We start from the raw sequence: 25,675 nt of genomic DNA, 5'->3' as shown, positions 1-25,675 counted from the left end.
ACCTGGGGGGGAGACAGATCTACTGGTAGCTGAACACCGTGGTTTGTCTGTTTTGACTCAAGCTAAACTTATTTTTGGCCTTACAGGTGTATGAAAAAAGCTGTCTCAGTACAGTTAAGAAGCATATTAGTGTTATTTTTCCCAGTTCTGTGATCACTAGTGACTGCTGTCTTGTTTTGATCATGTGTGAAGTGATAAACCTGACTGGTGTAAACCACATACTGACATGGCTTAGTTTTTATTTAGTAATGTCCACCCAGTTGTTGAAATCATTGACGTGATTTTCCAGAATTAGGAAATAGCTGAAGCCATGACAATAGCGTACAGTATCTGTAAATGAATAAGTGTAGCGGTACATTATTATCTTATACATCTGTATAAATTACATTCCACTCTTAAACGATATTTCATTGCATTTGCAATTACTACTACATCATTAAGTCACGAAAGCAAAGCCGCAGGCCAGGGCGCAAAAAAAAGTGTATCCCCGTCGTGTTCAGTGATTTCTCACGTAATTGCTTCTTTCGAAACCTACGGAAAGATATTTTGCTACCGGCTGGTTACAGGAACTCATGATGACGGGCACTAGGACAGCAGCAGAGAAGCCCACCTCTCACACAGTGACAAGCAGTTGAACTGTCTAGAGCCGAGCAGAGCCCTACTCCTGACAGTCAGCAGGCAGCTCTTCCTGTAATAATATCCTCGCTTGTACACTTCTGACCCGCTGCTGGAGTTCCCTTCTTGCTCCCTGGACGCTGGGAATGGCGTTCATGGAGAAACCGTCCGCGGGTAAGATCCTGCTGGACGACACCGTGCCGCTGACAGCCGTGATCGAGGCGAGTCAGAGCTTGCAGTCCCACACGGTAAGCGAGCGAAGCGGCGGAAACGGAGAGCGGAGTTCGGGGATACGGAGCCCAGGCCGCCGAGGGCTGGGGCGGTTCTTTAAATTGTTTAACGTACCACCCTCGGTGTCGCGTTTTGTATATGCTGTTAATGAACTTGACAGCACGACTGGCAGAAAACTAACAGTTCAGACAATTACACTTTTAAGCATTCAACAGTGCAGAGTTCCGTAATCTGGATTTAGGGGTGAAGTACAGTAACGTGATGCGCATTTCAAAGTATCAATAATTTCTTAACTCCAGCAAGTCATTCAAACGAATTCTGGTTATATTATCAGATAATTTAGTTGCTTCAGTCATCACTTACTATTCTAGATTATGTACCTTCACTGGAAACTATTTTTAAATTTGCTTTGATGGGTTTATTTTGCCAGATTTATTTGCTGTATCTTTTAATTTTAGGTTTAGTATTCGTACCTAGCTTCGACGTAACATTAGTATAAACCACGCATACTGGAACGATTCCAGTTCCCTACTGGGAATCGCTAGTTATCACTTTTTGGTTAAATATTTATCATCTTAAGATGCAGAAACTATATCATACTGATTCAGAATTAAACTGCTAAGAGGAACTGCGGGCTCATTCTGGTGTCTGCCTGGCCGTTGACTGTTTTTCTTGCTTTCTTGGAGTTTTTACATCTGTGCTGTTCTTTCCGGTACAATTCTCAAAAGCAAAGTGAAATCCTTTGCAGTCTAGAAAGAGTTTTATTATGCTATTCTTTCAACGCTGATTTGGAAAAACAGGGAAATCGGGAAAATGGGCCTCTTAGTACTCTGCTAACCTGAACAGTCAAACCTGTTTCTGATGTCAACTGCAAACACCAGTTCTGTACAGAGAAGGAATTTCTGTTGTTATAAAGACTTGAATCGGGATTTACTGGATCTGTTAGGTTTGCACTTGGCAGTAAAGCTTCTTCCTCCTTAAAAATGACTGTAGTTTCACAAATGTTGAGTGATTCAAATCTAGGTCTTTTAGGGTTTTTTTTTTGTCAGTTTTGTCCTGAAATGCATGTTAACATTCATCCCCATACTCTCCTGGAAAGGCAGGGTTGTTGTTAAGTTGTGAGACAAGGAGATCAGAATACTCATTTACAGTTAATGGTGTGAAACATTAACATCTAGTGCTACAGTAATAAGTCTGCTTCAGGCTGATTAAATGATCAGTGCTTTGGGTCGCTGAAACGCAAGTTTGATTTGCACTAGCTCTGATTCATACAGTGATGAATTTTAACCTGGGCTACCATTTGTCAGAAAAATTGATTCTGGTCAGAAAAACTGTGTTTTCTCATTTATTTTGCATTTAAGTCCATTTAGTACATTTAAGTTGTTTTATATGAATGCACATCTCTTTCAAATAACACAGGTGCACAGATGCACAACAGTAAAATTATGGTGCACTCAGTGTTGATTAAACTTTTACGAGCGAGACTAGGAAGACTGGGTTTTGGCTGTGACAACATGATGAACTGTGTTTGAATCAACGTTACAGTGAGGTCCCAGATGTGTTAGACATGGAAAAAACAGAAGTATTGTGTGTAAAATGTCTTTATCATTGCATGTGATTCCCAGGGAGGTGGGTTGATTGACAACTGAAATGGACAAAATCGTGTTAATACTGTCCCTTCACCTTGGCTGGTCATCATCTGTTATTTTGTTTATAAAGCTAAAACGTTATATAGAAAAAGTGCTGCTTTTTTCAAATGGGTGCTTTTGGGGGTACAGAATTTGTTCAGAGGGCTGACTCATTCTTTAGAGTGCATTAACTGAGGTTATAGTTATCTTTTGAGTCAGTAGTGCCCATATTTAACTCTAAAAATGGTCTTAACCTGTGTTTTGTAACATCTGAAATATATGTAAAGCACTCGAAAAGCAAGAATAGTGTAAGATTATTTTTGGAAATGACATGCTATAAAACATCAAGCTATGAATCCTCTTAAAGTTTGGAAAACGTGCTTTTAAGTTGTGTGAGCCTGTACAGTGTTACAGAAGGTTAACAGATCATAGAACTAAAATGATCTCAGGACACTTTAATTTTCCTGCCTTGTTGGGAACTTCCTTTGACACAAGCTTTGTGGCATATGGAGTTCCCAAGACCTCAGCAGAACCTAATCATGTGTCAAATGCTTTTTGTAATGTTTGTTTGCAGGCAACATTGTAAAATGTATTGTATAAGGCAGAAGCAAGCTGATAACACATGTGAAGGCCACTACTTCCTGTAGTTTTGTGACCGAAGAGAAGCAGACATCAGCATGATTCTTGTCACCACATTTTTTATGATCCGAGGTTACGGAGCGCTGGGGTAGCATTTGTAGATACACTGCGTTTCACTAAATGAAACAGTCTAAAGAAGCTTATTTCCACAAATTTGCCTCTTCCCTTTCTAATGCCCGCTTCCTAAAAGCATCACAGAAATTAAGACGTCAGACAGTTGCAGGTCTGATGCTGAGCTTCACCTTTCTTTTTCTTTTCAAGGAGTATATTATTCGTGTACAGAGAGGTGTGTCCACAGAAAACAGCTGGCAGGTAAGCAGAAATGGACTTGGTTAGCATAAGGTGCAGGGAGAAAAGGAGCAGATCCAGCCACTGGCTTGAAGGCCGAAGGATTTGTTTGTTGAATCTTCTAATACTGTGCAGCCAGCTACATTTTACAAGTAAAAACATCCAAAACAAAGATCTTGTACTATTATTTTTATTTGATCCTGGAATACAGTTGCTACGGGTAGATTTGTTTTTTTTAATAACAATATAAAGATATCCTTACTCTTTTATAGTGCTTTTCTGGACAGTGAAGTTGTATTTCCTCATAAATACCCAACAGTATGACCTTAATTCAATTACACAAGAGCCCTCTGCATTTTAGCATATCTTGACCCTCTGAAGTTCCAACAATGAACACATATCAAAGTTCAGTCAGACATAAAAAGACTTTAGTAAGCCCTCCTGAGTCTACTAGATTTAGAATCCCTAAGATTTTACTTTTCGAAATTCCTTTTAATGGTCATAGCCATGATACACTGTCACCCTGTTTATTTCTTTCCATTAGGTCAGCTTACAGATAGTAAATTGCTTTTCTGTGAAAGGCTGTCTGGCTTTGTTTACTGCAAACCCATGGTAGCGCCTTGTGCAATTTTACTGTAATTGGATTTCAAAGGATTACCTTTGTTAAGGGAAAGAATGTCCTTTTTCTATTATTGACAAAGAATAATGCAAAAAAGAAATGTTCTCTTTTTGTAACAGGCTTTTTTTGTCCACAGTACTAAAATGTTTGTGTACTTTCTTAGGTCATAAGAAGATACAGTGATTTTGACATGCTGAACAATAGCTTATTGGTGAGAACTTTTTCAGTTGTATTGTTTTTCACAGTAATTGCTTGGGTTGAATTGTACATCATATAATGTACTGTTGGTGCTATATAATGCTGCTAGAGCAGAATAATACAGGAATGTTTTGTGTTCTTCAAAACCGGAAAGAGATTTTAGATTTATTTTGAGAAAATCTATTTTATTTCTTCTTAATGTTCTTAATTGTTCTCTTGCGGGGACCAGTGAGTGGTCGTATTATTTTGGATAGGTAATATGCCCTAAAGCCTTGGCAAACACATTGCCGCTGTGAGACCTACTGTATGTGAGGTGTCTGCCCCACATTCTTTCTGAATTTTCTCTCACCCTGTTCCCCTTTTGTATACAGATCTCTGGCCTCAGTCTGCCTCTTCCTCCCAAAAAGCTGATCGGGAACATGGACCGAGAGTTCATTGCAGAGAGACAAAAGGGTCTCCAAACCTACTTGAACTTTATAACAACACATCACATCCTGTCCAGCTGCGAGCTGGTCAAGAAGTTTCTGGACACCAGCAATTACTCAGCAAACTACACAGGTGGGCAGAAATACACGTTGCTTGAGGATGAGTGGATGAGTCAATACCCTGCTTATTTTGGCCCAAGAGTGTATTGGTATGCCATGTGTACAGATGCATGTTGGAGTTGGTGTAAAGAGAAGGTGGAGAAGCCAGCAATTCCCAAATCATGTTAATGGCGTACAATCCAAACCTTTTTATTTTAGTACAGTAAATGCGTGGGCTCCACATGTATTTGTATATTGTATATAAGTGTATACATGTGCTAGCAGTTTTTTTGCCATTTTATTTATTCTCCCTTTTATTTAACCATTACTTTCAGGCTGTTCTACTTATAATGGAAAGAAAAATTAATTTGGAGGCCTCTTTGTAATTATTCTGTTGACCACATCTGTCCTATTGGAAAGTTCAGAGTGGTTTTGGTTTGGTGTTCTATAAACGTTTGTCAGTTTCCACTGTGCATAATACCAGAGATACTAATCCTTATTTTTCCCCTGTTTACAGAAATTGCCCTACAGCAGGTTTCCATGTTCTTCAGATCTGACCCTAAGTGGGAGGTGGTAGAACCTTTAAAAGACATAGGTGAGATAGTTTGCAACACTCCTAGATTCCCCCTTTAGTGTTTTATTGTTAATTGTGCTCTTCACTTAAATTATGTTTTGCATAATGCATTTGTGTCTATTTTGGAGGCATATAACAAAAGTAACTGCTGTTTTTTTTACTGTTAGAGAGACCAGATTATTATTATCGGCTGTCGAGTATGACATTATCTTCCTTATCTCTGTGCTGTTGAATTTTAAGTGGGTTGTTTTCCATTGTAACACAACCGTTTTCTTGCCTCATTAAGGTATTTTAAAACATTCTTTTTATGCCTAGACCTCTTCTTTAAGAAAATATGATGAACAACCTTAAAGCAGGATTCAGTGAAGGGAGGCAAATTGTGAAGGAATGAGTGTGGCACACAATCTAGTTTGGGAAAGGAGAAGCAGTTCTTTAGTAAATATTGAGTCTGGAGAGACGAATCATAAGGCTGTTGTAACAGGAATGCCATTGACAAGTGCACAGAACTATATTCGCCATAATTATCAGTCTTATGGCGTGTCAGTTCGGCATGTAGGAAGACATCTTCCCATTCTTATTCTGCTTTCGTTACTCAAAAAGGCTTTTATACTTTTAATTACTGTGTGATTGCATTGTTGTGGGTTGTTAACTCTTGTTCTGTTTTATGAAGGATGGAGGATACGGAAGAGGTATTTCCTAATTAAAAACAAAGATCAGCCCAAGGAACGTCAAGTCCTTAATTGGGTGAGTGACGTGTTTCATACTATATATTCTCTGCAGCTCGCTCTACATTTACAGTGTACATAAGAGAGCTCAGTCGCCAGATGTATAGAGACTGTGTAGTACAAGATTGCCTAGAATTCCTGATTTCAGCTATTGATCTTAGATCAAAGACAGAATTTTAAATAAACAAAATACAAGGTCTTTTTCTTGGGAAGGGGGCCAGTTTTGCTTTTTTCAGTGTTGTATATACTTGACTGGAGATTATATGAAACCTTCAGGTAACAGCACATAACATTCGATAGTCGTTAATTATGGCCTTTCATCTCAAGTGAGGATTAGGAGTTTAAGATAACAGGTTTTGCTGGTCCTTTTCTTGCAGGCTGACCTGGGTCCTGACAAATTTCTGTCTGACAAAGACCTTCAGTCCACAATGAAGCTTCTGCCCACTGTGTCAGTAAGTACAGTACCCCGCATTTGTTAACTATTAAGAAAACGAATACATCTTTACATTCTTGACTCTTTGATTAAACAATTTGCAATGCAGTGATAATGCTATTCTCTCTTAGTAGTTTACGAGTGAGTAGGTTAATAAGACCTGAACAGAATCATAATTCACTGTCATAAATTGCAAATAACCCCGTTTTGTCAGGTGCTCTGTCTTAAAAAAAGTTGCTCTATAGTTTATATTCATTGGCTTCCCAGACCAAATAAAGTCTTTCAAGACTTGTCATGAGACATCGTATTAACTGGGATCATTAAGATTGATTTTAAACTGCATATGAAAGATGACTTTGAAACAGGGAATAATAATAATAACAACAATAATAATAATTCCTTATAATTGTATACAGTAGAACGTTTCTGGACACTCCACTCAAAGTACTTTACAGTTAACGGGGACTCCCCTCCACCACCAGCAATGTGCAGCCCCCACCTGCACTAGTATGCACAAAACACATCAGCTGTCAGTCAAGAGGAGAACAGAGTGATGAAGCCAATTCATTGATGGTTATCATTAGGAGGCCACGACAGGTAAAAGCCAGAGGGAAGTTTAGCCAGGGCATCGGTTACTCTTTTCAAGAAACGCCTTGGGATTTTTAATGATCAAGGAGAGTCAGGTCCTCGTATTTGAGGTATGAAAGATGGCACCTTTTTTACATAATAGTGTCCCCATCACTTAACTGGGGCATTAGGACCCACACAGACTGCAGGGTGAGCACTCCTTACTGGTCTTACTGACACATATTCCAGCTGCAGCCTTAGCTTTCCTAAGAGGTCTGCCATCCTGGTACTGGCCTGCTGAGCTCCAAGTTGTGAGTTGTAGGGTGATATAGCTGCTGACTCCGGAAGTATCCTGTGCCTGTGGAGCAGCATAAAGTTTTGTTTTGCCAGATGGACTTTTCGTTTTAGGCAGCGGTCTTAACTGGAAACAGTCGGAAGCTTAATGTGCTGTGGATTCAAAAGAAAACACTCTGGGCAGCTGAGAAAAGAGACAGTCCTGAAACACAACATTCTAGGGAGAAGCACAAGGGAGAAAACTCATTGAATTGATTCTGACATAACTTTGAAACACTTTCTCTCTGCTTTCAGAATAACCTGATAGATATCACGCTTTAGTTTCCTGCAGGGATATAATCCATTGCTAAGGCATGGATGCCTATCTCATGTTCTGCAAATCCCTCAGAAAAGAAGTGCATTACAGTGTTAACCTTGTGCTGTTGAGGCTTTTGTGTGCTATCCCTCCGGGTTATTGATGGCTTATCATTTAGATTCGCATTTGATGCTGACCTTGAAACAGAACTTTGAAGCAGACAACACTTAAAAAAATCTGTCGCAAATTCATTATAGATGTTTACTGCATTAGTCTGAAAACTGGCGTGTTTTCCTGGTCTCTGATTCACAAAGCCCTGCATTTTTTCAATTTCTCATCTTAGAAAAACTGCTTTAGGGTTAAAAAAAACCAGGAGTGTCTAAGCTGTAGTCCTGTGAATGTCCCATGACTTCACTTGATTATGTTTGTGATTTAGCTTAATATTGTGGATGACATAAACACATGCTGCATACACTATACAGTATGAAGAAAGATTGCATTTTCAGTTGCTGTCCCAGAGAATATGTGATCGAGTAGACTTTTATCTTGTAGAAATAAACTCATTTTAATATATAGATGCTCTGAAATTAAAATCACCACCAAAATATTACAAGCACACTAATACCTTTGATTCAGTACAATAAATGAAAACTTACCTTGGTGTATGAAAGTAAGTTTAAGAGTGGAAATAAAAGTGCTAACTGTCCTGCAAGACCTAATATAGACTGGAAGCAAAATAACAGAAAGTACAGTCTACTGAGGTTCTGAGCTTCGTTCTGGGAACTGGAAGATGACCAGAGTCCAAATGGCTTAAACTTGTCGGCTTTCAAAGTTAAGGTTCACAAGGTTCGGGTAAAAGGTGAAGCCAGGGTTCCTAGCCTGAGAACCTGGACTGATGCCAACATCATCAGCAATCAAACTGATATTGACGCTGTTGTAGAGTTGATAATTAGAAGGTAATGATTAGTATCACTTCAGTCTTGTCAGAATACATATATAAAAATATGAGGGTGCATCCTTTAACAAAATCTAAGCCATGTTACAGGACAGATAGTGCTAGATTAACATTTATGTAGATATTAGTTTCTATTTGTATGCTGATAACACACAACTTTTTTTCATACCTACGAAGAATCTGACCCCATGGTTACCAACAAACCAAAATGAATGGTATTAAGAACAAAGCTCTGCAAGATGTCAGATGTGACACATTTTTGCAAAGAGGAGCACGTTGTTTTCCTCTATGTAGGGGAGTTTTATTAAAACATATTAGTAGGTTAAACACCACTGAAGAAATCCTTGAACTCCTTCTTTGTTGAAATGTTCTGTGTGCTGTAATGTGAAGTGCCTAAGATTCCCTGTCATACAATAATGTGGTTGGAAGTCATACTGCAGAGCCCGCTTGCTTCTTGCAAAGATGGACAGAAGGATGTCTCAAAATTGGATCTCTTGATTTCCGCAGCGCCCGTGGCAATTGGGATACAAGCTAGCACCTAGCAAAATGTTTTATTGATTTTTCTTTTCCAGCATCCCTTCATTTGCCCTGTTACCTTTGCTACAGCGAGCGAGTCCTCGGCACTGGTGATCAGGATGTTCGGCGAGAAAGGCACGCTGAGAGATCACATATGTAAGGTATGCTGCTTCATGCCTCTCTCAGCAGGCTTCAGAGCTTCCCACCAGCTTGCCCTGCTTTTCACACTAATGCATTTTCTCATCTTGCATTTGTCGTTTGTCAGTGGCAAAATTGCGTCGTAAAACTTTCTTTTGTCAAGATGATTATTATTTTTTATTGTTTTCATTCAATTCCCTGGTATGTAAAGGTGCTTGATGACATTTTTGGAATTACATTGAGTCCGGTGTAGGTACCAGAACCTGGGATTCATTTAATTCTTTGAAATATCGACTCTATGAAATGTTTCCCCTTGTTAGCCTCAAACACTTTTTTCATTAAGAATTTTTGACTGAGTTCCATGAGAGTTTACATTTCTTATATTATTGCAGAGCCAATGCTATATAATAATATATGTGACGTATCATACTAAGTACTCGTCATTTCATAAAAAAGCAATTATGAATTGAGAGAAACAAAAACACTCATTTTTGGTGCACCTCTAATTCACTAGTGCTTTGAGTCATAACAGAGAATCTAGAAGAACTGATTTTATATGACAAGGTGTGAGAATAGGAGATTTCATTCCATGAACAAAATGCATACATTTTATTGGTCTTTATTTGTGAATTTTCATAGAGTATGGTCAACCTGCTTCCTTCATTCTTATTTCTTGCTTCTTTTTTATTTTCATGACTTCTGCCACCCTTCCTTCCATTTCGAAATGCACCCTGATGTGATTTGGCTGAGCATCACACTTGTTTACAGCAGTGCCAGAAGCAGCCAGTGCTGAGATAAATTGCCATCTAATCCAATCCTTGTCTGTTATTAAATGTAGAAGAATATCCAGAATGCTTAGTAAATCCGTGCAGCTGATACACTGGAATCATAAAATGAAAGATTGTTTTAGATTGGTTAGTGTTTAGTATGCAATTTAAAAGCAAGTCTTCAGTGATTCTGTCTGTTGTCTTTCTTTAAAGGCGAAACCAAAAGAGCCTTTCTTGAAGAAGTACTGTAATCCCAAGAAAATCCAGGGCCTGGAACTCCAGCAAATTAGGACATTTGGGAGACAGATACTAGAGGTACAGTATAAATATGTCCGCTTGCATTTAATTATTGTCCTTCAGTTTATTGCATGGTTTTGCCCTTGAGAAAAATACTTTCTGATGTTCTGACTAAGACATAGTATTCGATGCAACCAAAACAAAGTTTATTTTCAAAACAAGTTTGTAATTGTATATACGTCTGTTATCATGCAGTACATCAGTCAAGGTTAATACTGAAAAAATGGGTACATAGAATTCTTCTGGTTAAACCCATGATCTGTGCTGTTCTAAGATTGACTTATGGTTTTGATGTGTCAATTAGATCTGGATTTCAAGAGCATAGGAAGATCTTGTGAGTTATGGGGAACAAGCTTATTAGTGTGACTGGACATGATCACATCTGAAAGAATTACACATCAGCATTGAGTTATTTAAGGATGAACTATTAAATCTCTATAGTCTGGTAGTATTTTCCCAGTTATACTTAAAATAATCAATGGATACCACATTTCACCTTTCACTTACGATGGGATCTACTGTGTACTCACAGCTTGGAGAATTATGAATGTAAAATCAATTCATAAAAAAAACAGACACAAGATTGAACCACGAAACTTCTGTATAGTCCAGACCATCGGGTCTTATTTCTGTTACCAGGAAAGTTTAGAAACAATAGTTAGGGCAAAATAAGAATACAGTACTTATAAAACAGAGGCATGCAGGGGAAAGCCAAAATGGCTTTGGAAAAGGAAGTTAAGTATAAAAGATAGCTAACTATTTTTTGATTACGGTCTATTAAAGGTTAATTCTCAAAATTAAAAGCCATAAGAGCGTCATCATAGAGCATCATCTTAAGGGTCGTAACCTGTATGGAGGTAATGTAAGCTGTGGATCTCTGAGTCTGTGGTTTACATTCTGACCTAGTTTGCCGACTAGTTAAATCTACAGGTGATAAACAATAGGGGTGTGGAAAACAGAAATATCAGAATTAATTTTGAATTCACTGAATTTATTTTGTTACCGAGATTTATGAACTAGTCTGAGAAATTGGAACTGCACTTCCCCTTTAATTAAGGGACATTATGCTTAAATTTGCCCTGTCTAGCATTACAGAAATTGTGAGGCAATTCCAGGTACGTAAGTGTCTGAGTATGTAATATCCTAAGGGGTCTAAACAGGGCCAACCAAGGTGAGTATTTCCAGATCAGCAGCAAAATGAGGACTCCGGGTCACAAAAAAACTAAAAGATTTCATTTACTAGGGAAATCGGAGACAGTTCTTTACATAAAAAGTTGGAGATATCTGGAATACGCTTTCCACCTAGGTGATTAATGCCCAAGCTCTAGGCTCCTTCAGGAAGTGACTAGACAACACTTTAGATTCACTTAGCTACTAAACTGCCAAAATAAACAAAAGGACCTCCTCTTGTTGGCAGCCTTTCTTCGTATGTTCTTGTTTTTTTAATAACAGCCTCCAGCCTGTCTTTTAGAGTCATTAAGAACGTGGCCAGAGCAAACCGTCTTCATGTTGTAGGCAGAGGGGGAATGCCCTTTTCACAGTTCCGATGACGACTGACTTGCACACATGCACGTGACCTCTGTGCTCATTACAGAATGCGTTCCTAAAGGCCTCTGGCGTTCGTGTGGGGTGGTGTGTGCTTGTCAGAGGTGCTTTTCATCGTTGCCCATTATTTTCAGTGCTCTCAAAGTAGAAGTACAGTGAATATAAAGTGTGCCTCACACCCCTATCTCCTGTTTTCTAGCTAAAAAAATGTAACTGTTTTATGTTGTTCCTTACATTCATCTTTCTTATTTTTTTTCTGCTTGTAGGTCCTTAAATTTCTTCATGACAAGGGATTTCCATACGGTCACCTCCACGCATCTAATATCTTGTTAGATGGAGACACCTGCAAGTTGCTAGACATAGAAAATACTTTGCTTGGACTTCCTTCTTACTACAGACCTTATGCAACGCAGTTCAGGAAAATCAATGTAAGGACAGAAAAGTACTTTTTGTGCTCTTGCTCTATTGCTCTATGCTCCATTTTTTGTGTATCTTATTAGAATCCTATCCTGTGCCCTTTTGTTATAGAAGACTTTTTTTTCATACATGAAGATGTGAAGTTTTATCTCCACATTATTGTGGAGGTGTAGTGACTTATACACATTATCTTGCAAAGTCTTCTCCAAACAAGCTGAATAGATGTGTGGAAATGAAAACGACGTGTGTTGAAAGCAAAGTTTTTTTTTATTTAAAGTATTTTTTTATTGAACAGTTCTCGGTCGAGCTGCAGAATTTGTAATAAGAAAATAACAGGTGCAGATGTTTTTCTATATTGCATTACACATATCGGCTAAGCTGTGCCTTGCTCAAGAAAATGATTTAAATTAAAGAGGAGTGTAGGAGGTGCAAGGTCTGAGTCAACAGAGAGTTTCATCATAGCTATAACAGTTGAAAACGGAGGCTAAAGAAATTTTAGCAGTACCATGCACAGAGTAACGACAATACTGCACCTCTTACAAGGTATCTATTGCTATTAGTTGCTACCCTTTGAATGAGAAGTTAATTTGAGGTTCTGACTGCTTGGTCATTAAAAATCAGTAGTTCGAAAGAGGTAGGGGTATGATCCCCAATGTCTTGGCTAAATTCCACACAATCTGGCCTTGCTTAAATCTCCTATTTATTTCAATTGCTGTATTCTCACTACTCACTTAACCATCTGATCTGCTGTGTAGTGGGGCCGCAGGTGCAGAGCAGTTGTTTGTCGTTTATCCAGGTGGTCGCTGCACTGCACTGGTGAATAAAGCGAGCCTCTTCCTATGTCTACAGTATTTTCAGATGTTTTGGGATGAAAATTGCTACACACGTGCAAAAAAAGTGTTATATTAGCCATTTTTATTGAGTTTGTTCCTTGAATGTTGAATGTTTGAATGTGCCGTTTTTAATATTTTTTAGACAACGGAAGACATTGACGTTTACTCTTTTGGGCACTTGCTGTATGAAATGACCTATGGGAGACCTCCAGATGCTGTTCCAGTAGACTGTTTTCCACCTGCTCCCTCCACGTCCATAGGTCAGTCCAGAAAAGGCCTTACTGTTATATAGCCTGCTTTGCCAACACACAATTCACAGGTATTTCCTTTCCAGCAGTTAGGGAACCTGAACTGGATTAATCACTTCTGCAGTCATGTGTGCTTTGTATATTCTTCTATATCTTTGGTAAAGAAATCAGTTGTGTGGAAATATAATGGAAGTAGGTAAATGTCAAACCAGATTTAAACAGGATAGTAAAGCATCATTGAAAACACATGGCCTCTCTGTGTATTAGTGTCCCTCCAGTGAGTGGATAAGTACATCTAAACAAGGAGCTTTACTGTGTGAGTCCTGTTTATCTTCAAGCTGTCAAAAACAGCACAAAAATGGCATGCAAGTTCTTCTATCCCAAACTCTTATGTAGCGTAGCATAATAAACAAAACACAATTTGCAAAGGCAGTATATGGAAATTTCGGTAATACAGCCATGTCTCAGATGTATTCATTTCTGTGCTGCCCCTTTGGGTGATGTTAATGTCTGTAACTCCCATCTGTGAAATTGAATTTCCGGTTGTCTTACAGTGTCTGTGTTGCAATCCATCCTCTCCACCGAAGCCTGCAAAGCTGGAATGCCAGCTGTTTCCCAGCTCTTGCAAAATCCGTAAGTTAGCCTGAGGTATTTCTTAGAAATTAGGATGTGACTGTAAGGTCACTAGTTCTGTTTAAGTCCTAGCTTGATCCATGGACCATCTACAGCAGTGGTTCCCAGCTCTTTTCCTAGAGCACTGCAATCTTAAGTTTTCAGTCCAGCACGACTCTTAACCTGCTTGAATTATTGGCGTAATTGGAGAAGTTGATCAGATTTTCATAGAGACCTAGAAAACCTGCAGAAAAGTGTTCCTCCGAGACTGGAGAGGGAATCCCTGATCTCCAAACTTGAGTACTCACAGCCTGACTTTGTTCTAGAGGTTAATTTGTATGTGCAATAGCTAGGGAGCTGCATAAATTACTTTTTCTATATATCAAAGGACTAAGTGACTAATGACTAGGGGAAAGTATCAAATAGAATTTTACTGTTTGATCTATAGTGTAGAAAATCTTTTTCTAATGAAATCTAGAGACAAATTGCAACATGTACAGTATGCTGCTTAAATATTTATGGCAGGTAAATCTATAAAGTTCCAAGAAAAAAGGGTTATATACTGTTATACATTTAAGCTCCAAACATGGGTGTGACAGTGTTACAGGTATTTCCTCAATAAAAAGCCTAAAGAATTGTTTATCATGTGCATTATATAGATTGACCCTTTTTTATCCTTGTTTTTGGATATACTGTATATACATTCTGTAATACCACAGAACGTTTTTTTTTTCTTTTTCTAGGCTTTTTAGTGATGTTCTGTTATTCAACTCGGAGAAACCCCAATTCAAGGTGAGAAGGAATTGCTTTTATCTGAATGAGCCGCATGGTATCAAAAACAAAATTCACATAATGTGCAGGACATTTACTCCTGCATCTTTAATACCTATGTATATATAACCTGTTATAGAATGTGCAATGCCTTTTTCTTACAAACAGTCCACAGGATCTTATAATGACCAACTAGTATTGAAACTTTGTTAACATCCCACTGTATTCAACTGCATCATATAATTCTTTTGTCAATGAAATTGCAGATTTCAACTAAATTAAAGGATGCCTTGAAGAGTGCTAAAGAAAACCTGGAAAGAAGACTGCAGGAAGAACAAAAAATGGTGAGCTCAGTCCCCCCCACCCTGTTAGCTGTGGGGGATTTGAAACCAGAGCCTCAGGAGTATGTTTTTGTAATTTTGTTAAATATGTCCGAGGCTCATGGCAGCATGAGCGTATCTTGTTGCCAGAAAGTTGTGACAGAGCATATTCAGCAATCACATTAGCATGTTTCATTTTCTCTCTCAGATTCACCAGCACAGGAGACTAACCAGGGCGCAGTCTCATCATGGCTCAGAAGAGGAGAAGAAGAAAAGAAAGATTTTGGCAAGAAAGGCAAGAAAGTTTTAGTTAACTGGATAACACAGTAGTAACGATCCAATGGCAAAATCATCTTTTGTTTTTATAAAGCTGTCCTTTTTTGGACCCCAGCTGTCAACCTTTAGAAGTTTAGCTGCTTGTGCCTTTAAACAGGTCCAGGATTTGAAAAAGCAAGACTGGAACTGGTTTCGTTTTTGTTTTGTTAGTGATTGGCACGAGATCATTTGACATGCTTGTACGTCTAATCCTTCCGTTTCTGACTGTTTTGAAAGAATTTATTAGAGGTCAAAGAAAAAAACAGCATGTCCTGTTTCTTCTTTGACAGAAATCTCGACAGTCGGCATATGAAAATGAGGAAGATCTCTCTATGAAATGTAACAACTCAAACAATTCTGGTACGTAATGATCGATTCTTTAAAGTTGCAAAGTTTGAAACCATTGTTATAAGGAGTATTTTTTATAAATGAACATGATTATTAAAGGTGAATGTTAATATATCAGACAGCTTTGTTGTTAATTTTAATGTCTGCGTATGATGAAAACTGTGAAGCACAGTTGTCCCATTGTGTATACACACCTATGCGACACCCTTCAAAGTTATGTCCATCGATTAAAAACTTGTTCTGTGTTCATGTGGAGAATATAAGCAAGTTGGTAAACAAGAAAAGGCCATTGGGCTAATATGTTTAATTTGATAATAGCTTATACTATAGCTTGATACCACACTCTCATACTGTACAACCATTTCTTGAAACAAATGATGGTGTCAGTTTTACTGTAGAATCTTAAGCAATGGAGTGAACTTGATCTTGAAGAATTTGAATGCTGTAATCGGGTCCCCAGTACAGTTCTCTTGCTGTTGAAGACTACAATGATGCAGTTATTTTGGCCTGCCTTTTAGCCTGGAGATGTATCCGATTGCTGGACTGAGCATGATAATCAAACCTGTACATTGTATTCAGTTTGGGGTCTTACTTGTGCATTGTACATTTTTAATATAACATTCTCCCATTTAAATTTTTAATACACTTTTTAATTATATATTCTAACTATTTTATTACTACACCATATTATCTAGAAGGCTTAAGTGATCTGTCAGCTTTGCCACCTGAGTGCCTCTCGCTCTGTATCGTATATTTGTTCTGCATTATTTATTATTTATTGTTACATGTGATGTTTTTTCTAACTGTACTGTATGCAACACCATGTACTTGGCATTTAATGGACGAATCTGCTCAGGGTTGAATCCTATTGAAATAATTTGGAATTTCCTTAAAATTTTAAACAGACTAGAGCCTATTCAAAATCTGAATATGTATTTTTGTTTTGCCTGTATTGGTTGTAGCATATTATAATTTAAGTAAATTAGGATTAGGACCACATTCAACTAAGGAGGAAGAGGCTCCCCCTGATGGTGTTATGCCACAGTGGAGATCTCTATATACTTACTGTAATTAAATATAAGCAACCTACCATAAAGAAAATAAGTTCACTGCAGTTGAAAAAAATCCAAGCTTAAGTTGAATTTTGTTAACATCAAAGATGTGTTCTACATCTTGGAACAAAGGACAAAATTTCATCCATCCTCTCATAATCATCATCATAGCCATCCTCATTCGTACAGTATGTTGACAAGTATAAACCTGTAAAGTGTTATTTCATTTAGGTTGATTCTGAAAACCTGTGCTGTGCTTGATATATTTTTTCAAAATATTTCTTCCAGATTTTAATTTAATTTGTCATTAAACTGACAAGTATGTTTCATTACAGTTTAAACTTCTGGCAGCAATTGCAATTGGTTACAGAATGCTAAAGTGTTATATATGCAATATATGCAAAATATACAATAAATAAATCAAGGGTGTCCTGCTGTGATCACGACAGGTTTACAGATCTCTAATGAGTTTTAACCTTGTGATAAGGTGTGTGTTTGGGTTTTTTTTTTCCAGCTGAGCCCTCAGTTGCACCTTTAAACTCTTAACTTAATAATAATAATAATAAGAAGAAGAATTTGAACTGTCTGTTCCCGGCTCTTATACATGTTTGTTTGTCATTGAAATAAAATGCCTGAAAGAAAATGCAGATATTCCAGTGAAGACACTTCTTAGATAAAGGCTTCAGTGTTCTAATGAGGGCAGGATGGAATGAAAACCCAGGACCAGGATTGGGAACTGCTGGTTTAAGCAGAGATGCCATTCAGCGATGAACTGCGAAGTTTACATGAAAGAAATGAAACGGTGTATGCATCAAGAACGAAATCTTAGAAGAACTCTGCATTTTGTTTGGCCCAGCAGCTGTGTGAACTTGTGTCTCATTCTTCTGTGCAGGCTCAGGAGCCAGCTCTCCCCTGACATCTCCCTCCTCTCCCACTCCACCGCCCACAGCAGGTAATACCCAGGCTGTCCTGCTTCAAACACTTGGACTCACACTCTCAGTTCATCTGTTAGAATTGCACTACCAGGTCATTGTGTGTACAGTATCTCGAGGCTTAATTCAGGAAGTGCATTGTACAGTACGTGTTTTCCTTTTTTAATTCCAGTGTTTTTGACCATCTGTTGCTTGTGTGATGTTAACAATGACCTTAATTTGCCGATTCATAACCGAACAAAGTTTCTTTTAATAGCCACAGTTAGATTATAGTATAAAAGTAATTTTACTTGAATAGTATGTCTTTAGTTACATCAGGACTAACTTTTAAATTGTGAACTAGTCAGGACATGTGTAAGTAGCATTGAGTTGTTGGTTAAACAAAGTTTGATAGAATAAAGGGATCATTTGTTTAGATATCATTTTACATGCAGGGGCTACAATATCTGCAGAACAGTTTCTAATTCATATTTTCACAGGATGTACATTGTGACACTGTTGCTGTTAGGTGCAATAAAACAGCTATCAAATACAGTGTGTGAAAATCAAACCACAAAACAAAGCCTAGGCTCCTCTTTGAGCTCCTAACCCAACTTCTTCTATTCCTTCACCATACACAGCGGGCAGCTAAGTCTCTATCAGAGATGTCTGCCAGAACTCAGGGTTCCACCTAGGATCCATCCATCAACTTTCGGCCAGTAGCTTCTTAGTCGCTTCTTCCTCTGCTTCCTGGTTTTTAAATCACCTGACCAATTATCTTCTCCCCAATGGTCAGGTGTCTCGTTGTTAGCAGCTCATTCTTTACAGCATACTGGGGAATGTGCTTTAGACAAAGATCTCCATCTTGTCTGAACCTACCAAACCCTTATAATGTGGATAACTACTGTAATATGTAGTGCTACTGTATATGCAGTATATATGTCTTTGCATGAAGGGCATCAAACTTGTGAGCTAACTGAAAGGCTTATTTAAACTCAAACCATATCATACAGAATACAGATACAGCTCTAAAGATTTAATCCAGGTTTCCATCCATTTATAGCTATTTATAATATTTTGTATATAAAATAAACCATTTTTAGTTTAACAACTCAGAATTACACCACTGCAGGTCCTAATAAGTCCGCCTGTGTGAAATTCTTTTCATTGTGGGCATTCTTTTTTAAAATGCCTCAAATATGTATTTTGCTAACATGTATATACAGTACAGTATACTAACAATTATTTAAAAAATAAAAGCCCCGTGATTCCTAAAATACTCTTTCAAAATTCAAGGTTTCGAATCCCATTGAATTCCCTTAATAATGGGCAACCATAACCATAAAACCATAAAATGTGCATCTTTTCCCTTTGACACCTCTATCAAACTTTGATTTCACCGCAGAACTAATCTAATAGTCAACTTTGTTGTGTGTTCTGATTCTGTTCAAGCTGTAATGAACAATAACGTTTTCTTGCCTCTCTTTTCCTCCTGTGCTGTCTTCAAAGTAGAGCATGCTCCATTTTGAACATGTGTGGGGTAAAGTAATTTCATACTGATTCCTTTGCATTTTAAAGCTGCAATATCCCTGACTCAGTTGCCTGTATAATGGATTGGCCCAATTTCTTGCCTCAATCTGTTTTGAGCTCCTGTCTTTAAAAAGAGAAATGAAAACATAAAACCATGTAAACATTGATCTATATTCAAGTTAGAATTCTTGTTTCTAGATATTCATTACTGAATGATATGCACACTTCAGTTTCTTTACTAATTGCTGTTCTTGACAGAGATTTGGAGATTTATGTTCTTAAAAGGAAGCATAGGGAAGTAACTGCATGGCATTTTTTAAAGCTTTACAAAATAATTTTAAGTTGGAATATCTTTTTTAGCAGGTAAAACCATGGTAAAATATATGTACATGTAAGAGTTTAAGCAGTCCCTTATTCGCAATTTTTTTTGGAGTCCTGGGACATTTGGATGTGTAGCAGCAGATTGTAGAGACAGGCACATTTCCATTGGAAGTATTACAATATATGCAGTTGTCTCAATTCAGTAGGTCTTATACTGTAGCTCGCCCTAATTCTCCTGTTTCTAAAGATCAGGAAAATTAGAAAATTATTGATCAATTAAGAGAATAATGTGCTCAATTAAGGAACTCTGGTTCCTGGGAACTGTTCATTTATTTTCTAAATTATTTTAAATGACTTGACAAATCACCCCTTTAGGTGATCACAATTAAATTGTTCCAAGACTTTATAAATTGATGATTTCACGGTGGCCTGTAAAAGCTGCTGGTGTGTTACTCTCCAGGAGCATGGTTAGGAAATCCAGTTGGGATGGAAGGAAACACTTGTTCATTCTGATATTTCAGAGCCTGGGTCAATATCCCTTTTCATCCCATTGACGGATTATTTTAAATGAGGAATTTATGAATGAATCAAAAAACTGTAGTATTGTAAACATGATCCTCTTGTACATTTCCCTTTCTCCATTTAAAAAGCAGGAGCCAGTTACAGTCGTACCTTCAGAAGAAACTCTAGTGTATTTGGCCTTAAGATATGACATTTAAACAGAATTTAATACTTGTGGTCAGAAGGGATTATGCGCCTTTAAAACGTGTCGCAATCAGCAAGGTGATCAACTTAAGACACACATTTGTCATGCTGGAATGCATTATAAATCCAGTTTTAATTCAGTTCAATTCAATTCAACTTTATTGTCATTAAACTTACACAGGTGCATAGTATAATGAAAAGTGTTTCTCATTAGTCACTCAGGTGCAGTATATAAATAGGACAGAAGATAAGACAATAGACAGTTACACAATAGCAATAACAGTAACCTGTAATAACATAACATAAATAACATGTAATCAAGTAATCAAAACTGTGCAATTACTGCAATATTTGGAAATACCCAATTGAAGACATACACAAGAAGGATATAACATCTCACAAGTGCCTTAATGGTGTGTTCTGAGGTTTGTGATCACATTGTGTTGTCTGTGACACCTGAATGGTTTTTGTTCAGGGGGGTTTGCAAAAAGGAAAGATTTTCCCTTTACCATATTATTAGCTTTTAGCTTTATTTAAATTTGGTACTATTGTCTTATGTACTAGAATTGAGAAACCAAGGTTTGTTTGCCATTTATCCTTGTTGATTTGTCCAGGAAAAGGCAGTAACAGCAGATTATGCTCCTAATAGTATATTAAGAATTTAAGAGAGTTCCCAGGCTTTTGATTTTAGAAATACGCGAAACAGCTTGGTGTAGGTGTGCGTTTTTATACAATCTAATCTTTTCCTGTTTAATTTCTTAGTAATAGTTGGCTGCTGGATTGCAATCTACAGCTGTTTCTGCTGAAATTTCTGTTTCAGTGAAACCCCTGTTAGGCGTATTTCAGTGTACAGTCATCCACCCAGGCACTGCCCGCAGATTGAGCAAAGCTTTGCAACTTTTGTGAAATTGCTTTCAAGGAACAGTTAACAGTAGTTTTACATTAAAGTATGTTTATTTATATGAGTATTATTCACTAATAAGTAAGCAATAAGGTCTGGGAATATGAAACAGGATGAAGGGAAGTGACTTGGATTTAGCACTTCCATCCATGAGATTCTTCAAGAAGAAAGCAACAAGGATAAATGGCTCTATCATTCCTCAATATTCACTCATTCCCATTTTGATTTGTAAAAGCATGAAAAAGCACACCTGTTTTTGCTAACCCCCTAAAATGATATTATACTGTGTTTCTTATTCAATACTCGTTGATTGACTTGCATTTTTTTATTTCATCACTATTAATAAAAACAATTCATAAAAAAGGAATAAAAACTTATGTCGAGATCAGGTTTATTAAAAAAGGTACCTCATCTCTATTTTTCAATGACCCTGACGCAGTCTCCACCTCTGAGTGACAGTGCCCTTTTCAGACCTGAACGAAAAGTAAATCATTCCGTAACACGGGTTTTTAAATCAAGCCTCTACCTCTCTCCCGTATGTTCTGCATTGTAATGCTTGCTTCTCCGATTTAAACAGGAGTGCCGCCAGCACCCCCTCCCCCTCCTCCTCGTCAAATGAATGAGCCAGGCCCGTGCCAGTCACCCCTCTTGCCTGTGAGTGACCCAGGCCGGGGGGCCCTGCTGGGTTCCATTCAGAACTTCGCCAAAGGAAGACTGAGGAAAGCCGAAATCAACGACCGCAGTAACCCCCTCATCTGACAGGCTTACACACTGCCCATGTGGTTCTCACTCTGCTGTTTGCGTTTCTCTCTTCTGGTAATTGTTGTTCTGTTGACCAACCACTTTTTCCTAGTTTTTTTTTGTAAAGAGTGTAATTACAAAACGTTACTTTTGATCAACTTGAATACACTTGTGCCACCGGGGGAAGTTAGGTTACTCTTGGTGAGAAGTTAAGGAACACTAGCCCATTGACTGTACTTTACTGTGTGGTTTAGCTGGAGCGCTTTGTGTATGTGCAGCTTCCAGCGAGAGTGCTTGAGAATGTGGCCATTTGGGAGTACTTGAAGCAGTGGATGTCTATACAAGCTCTCAGCTAAGGTATAGCTGCAAATTAAAGAGGGTGAAACTGAAGTCTCTGTGCTCATAGTCACATTGAATTTTATTAACCCCTGTTCCATTTTTTCCTCATCATTGAATTTCTAAGAAAGCTGATGTCCTTAGTACACATATGTTTTATATTAGACATCCCGTACCACCTCTGAAGGCACTGAGCCCCCTTTTCTTTGCCCTGACAGTGATTTATGCTAAAGGAGAATGGCTTGTTTTTCATTGTTACATTTCATTCTTATCACAAAGGAAAGAAGGCTGCATATTGTAAAGGGTTCCTGGGTTTTACCAGAGCCGTGTCAGGCTGAGTGCCAGTTTTTATTGCCACCATGAGAAAAAATAGTGTACCTGTTTCTGGATTTAATTCTGGCTTCTCTTGGTGAAGTGTGATAAATGCATCTTTAAAGATCTCAGCTCAAAGATAGGTCAGAGAAAGAAAGGCCTACTGGGATGATCCGGCACATATATGTTTAATTGGAGTTATTTTCAGCACTTCTGTGTTTTATCGATGTAACCTGGTCACTTCAATGTATACACATTCAGATAAGCAAAACCCTATTTTGTGCTAAAATAATTTTAAATACATGAACACAGCATGTCCTCTTTAAAATGCAAATTAATTAAAAAAACAACACAAACAGGCCTTGTCAACACCTTAGTGAAAAATGAATTTAAACTGCTGTTGTTCATCCCTTATTTTCACTGCTGTGCCAAGGGGCTTTTAAAACCAGCACTTTAAAATATAGGAAATGAAGGGTCCCAGAGGAGTAGAGTTTGAACTGAACTAGCACAATCCCATACTCTTCTGTCTCCTTACAGACAATTGAGTACCAGTAGAATCCAATCTTTCACACCACCTTTTCAAATATATTATACACTGCTGACAGACACTCGCATGTCAAAAGCAGTCTGCTGCTTCTTAGATCAAGATAGTTTTTTTTTATTTATTGCAACCTGGTTTTGTTAAATTATTGAATGGTTGCATATACATGTTGCATATTCCGTGTTTTAATTCATACGATACAAGGCAAAAATGCTTTGTTTACCAATTAAAAATGTTTTGTTTTTCCCATGGGAAGTTCATTTTTTAGAAAATTGGAAGGTGTCTTGATATCTGCCCCATTGTGATTATAGTAATCATATTGGAAAAACTGTGCAACAAGAACATCATTCATTTTAGATTCAGTTATAGCATGTTTCACAAAATGTATGTCCAATACAAAAATGGAAAAGCTTAATACTGGGAATTTTCACCAACTTAGCTCTTCTTGATTTTAATTTCAGCATGTTGTTCAGCTACTTCCACCATTATTGCTTTTCCTGACTGTTTTACTTGAATAAATACGAAAGCATCTGTGATTGGTTTTGACAGATTTACAGGTGTTATTTTCTGATTTGATTGATGTTCCGTGTGTTGAAAGAAAATAAACGAACAAATTCAAAATCTTATTAAGAGTCTCGCCGTGTAGAGGCAATTAGGGGCAGGTAACCAAACTCCAAATGACCCGTCTAATCTACGTCTGACAATTTGGCATTGTGCATCATGCAAGCATCATGCAGAAGACTGACATTTATATCACCAATAGATGTACTTTGCTAAAAATGGACATTTACAGTTTTGAGGTTGCTCTATTCAATGACTGTACTCTACAATTCATGAATCTAACCATTTGGTCCATGCATTTTAAGACAGATCTTATTGTACTTTATGTCTGAAAAGCAGAGATCATCATTGCTTCAAGTACGTGTACTGTGTGAGTGCAGAGCTACAGTATCTAGTTGCAGGCCAGTATACACATGCTCTGTTTTGGTGTATTGAGGTAATAAAATTTAGAGCTCTGTAGTAATGTGTTTACGATTTAATTTGCGGACTACTTTCATGCTAGGCTTGTGTTGTGCATCTGTAAGCATGACTCCCTAGTGTTTTGTATTTGCAAGAGAGTAAGTGAATGATTCAGTTTTTACACAAAAAGTAAAGCCTTAGACTTATAAAGAGATGCCCACAAGTGTTAGTTCTGGGATTTCCATTCATTGGCATCATTGGGAAGCCTTAAAAAATGCATGTTAGTCTTGATATTTTTCTGACCTACTGTATAAGCAACTTTTTTAATTGATTTTTTTATATTTTGCTTTGGAGTTGTGCACATGGCAAAACAAGCCATTCTCTTACAGCATACATTCGGACTGTGGTTCAATTAAGAGTTTACCTTCTAACTTTTCTTGGGTAAATGTAACAAAAAGTGCATAAAAATGCCATTTTTGCAAACCTTTTTGTGATGTATTTTTGTCACAAGTGCTTAAGATATTTTTCTTCCTTAGAATTAAACATTTTATCTATAATTATATAGAGATTATCATTGTGATGTATATATGTAAAAATCTTTCATGTACCTGTGAAAAACAAATCTGTCAGACTATTTTATTAAAATAATGGATGAACCTTCTTTGCCTTGTTTTTTGCATAAGCCTCATAACACACACTAGAGAAAAAAAAGAAACTGAAAAAGAGAATTAATCAAGAAGAGGTTCATGAATGCCAAATTTCTTCACTGTCACAGTAATTATATGAAACATCTTAAGTATAATTAGTGTAAATACAGTACCTCGCATGATTTGGACATAAGAACTACTCTTAATATGAAATGAAGTTGAACTCTTTACTTCATTTTGGAAAACAGCTGTTTTCCAAAGTGAAATTCTGCTGTTAACAATTATATTTATTTATAGCAAAAGATACACTAAAAATAATTCCTTACATGTATATAGCACTTTTCGGGACACTCCACTCGAAGCGCATTACGGGTAATGGGGACTCCCCTCCACCACCACCCACCTGGATGATGCAACAGCAGTCAGTGCGCCAGAACACTCACCACACACCAGCTCTCAGTGGGGAGGAGAACAGAGTGATGAAGCCAATTCATAGATGGGGATTATTAGGAGGCCGTGATTGGTAAAGGCCAATGGTAAATTTGGCCAGGATGCCAGCGTAACACCCCTATTCTTTTTTAAAAATGCCCTGGGATTTTTAATGACCACAGTCAGGACCTCAGTTTTACATTTTATCCGAAAGATGGTACCTTTTTACTTTATAGTGTCCACTGGGACAGACTGCACGGTGAGCACCCCCTACTGGCCCCACTAGTATAACCTCTTCCAACAGCAACCTTAGCTTTCCCAGGAGGTCTCCCATCCAGATACTGGCCAGGCTCACACCTGTTTAGTTTCAGTGGGTTGCCAGTTGTGAGTTGTAGGGTGATATAGCTGCTGGCCAAATGTGGTGCAATGTTTGTTTGTTGTTTCAGGATTAAGACAAGTTCACCCATTATTCAATACTATATTAATCCACTTTCAGTTCTGACAGTTCTGTGACCCACTTCCCACAAGGCAACCTATAAATGTAGTAACCTGTTTTACTACAATCAGGAGCATCACA

General features: G+C 37.7%; 1 protein-coding gene across 4 annotated transcripts; it reads left to right on the top strand.

The window, feature by feature from the left end:
* The first annotated feature begins 560 nt into the window (after window positions 1–560).
* On the top strand, window positions 561–24,737 carry pxk (PX domain containing serine/threonine kinase). Of its 4 annotated transcripts, none has more exons than XM_088917324.1 (19): window positions 642–863; window positions 3,375–3,425; window positions 4,184–4,231; window positions 4,590–4,776; window positions 5,260–5,337; window positions 5,987–6,060; window positions 6,419–6,493; window positions 9,158–9,262; window positions 10,220–10,321; window positions 12,115–12,276; window positions 13,241–13,358; window positions 13,901–13,979; window positions 14,702–14,750; window positions 14,996–15,073; window positions 15,258–15,344; window positions 15,655–15,724; window positions 17,657–17,716; window positions 19,188–19,215; window positions 21,710–24,737. In XM_088917324.1, exons 1-18 carry the CDS (start codon window positions 762–764, stop codon window positions 19,202–19,204), a joined length of 1,542 nt encoding a protein of 513 aa, XP_088773450.1. In that variant the 5' UTR covers window positions 642–761; the 3' UTR covers window positions 19,205–19,215; window positions 21,710–24,737. The 4 variants fall into 4 exon arrangements, with proteins under 4 accessions (XP_088773446.1, XP_088773450.1, XP_088773448.1 ...); XM_088917322.1 differs by having other exon boundaries at window positions 19,185–19,215; window positions 21,710–21,737; XM_088917320.1 differs by lacking the exon at window positions 19,188–19,215 and having other exon boundaries at window positions 561–863.
* The last annotated feature ends 938 nt before the right edge of the window (window positions 24,738–25,675 follow it).

The sequence above is a fragment of the Atractosteus spatula genome, chromosome 5, assembly GCF_055471065.1.
Source record: "Atractosteus spatula isolate fAtrSpa1 chromosome 5, fAtrSpa1.hap1, whole genome shotgun sequence".
NCBI lineage: Eukaryota > Metazoa > Chordata > Actinopteri > Semionotiformes > Lepisosteidae > Atractosteus > Atractosteus spatula.
This window is presented reverse-complemented; position numbering and strand designations above follow the sequence as displayed.

Bases quoted from the DNA above. Each gene is read 5' to 3' on its own strand.
- pxk (XM_088917320.1), top strand. From the start codon at position 762: ATGGCGTTCATGGAGAAACCGTCCGCGGGTAAGATCCTGCTGGACGAC. The intron at 6,494-9,157 runs GTAAGTACAGTA...TTTCTTTTCCAG, and splicing joins AGCTTCTGCCCACTGTGTCA to CATCCCTTCATTTGCCCTGT. The intron at 17,717-21,709 runs GTAATACCCAGG...CGATTTAAACAG, and splicing joins CACTCCACCGCCCACAGCAG to GAGTGCCGCCAGCACCCCCT.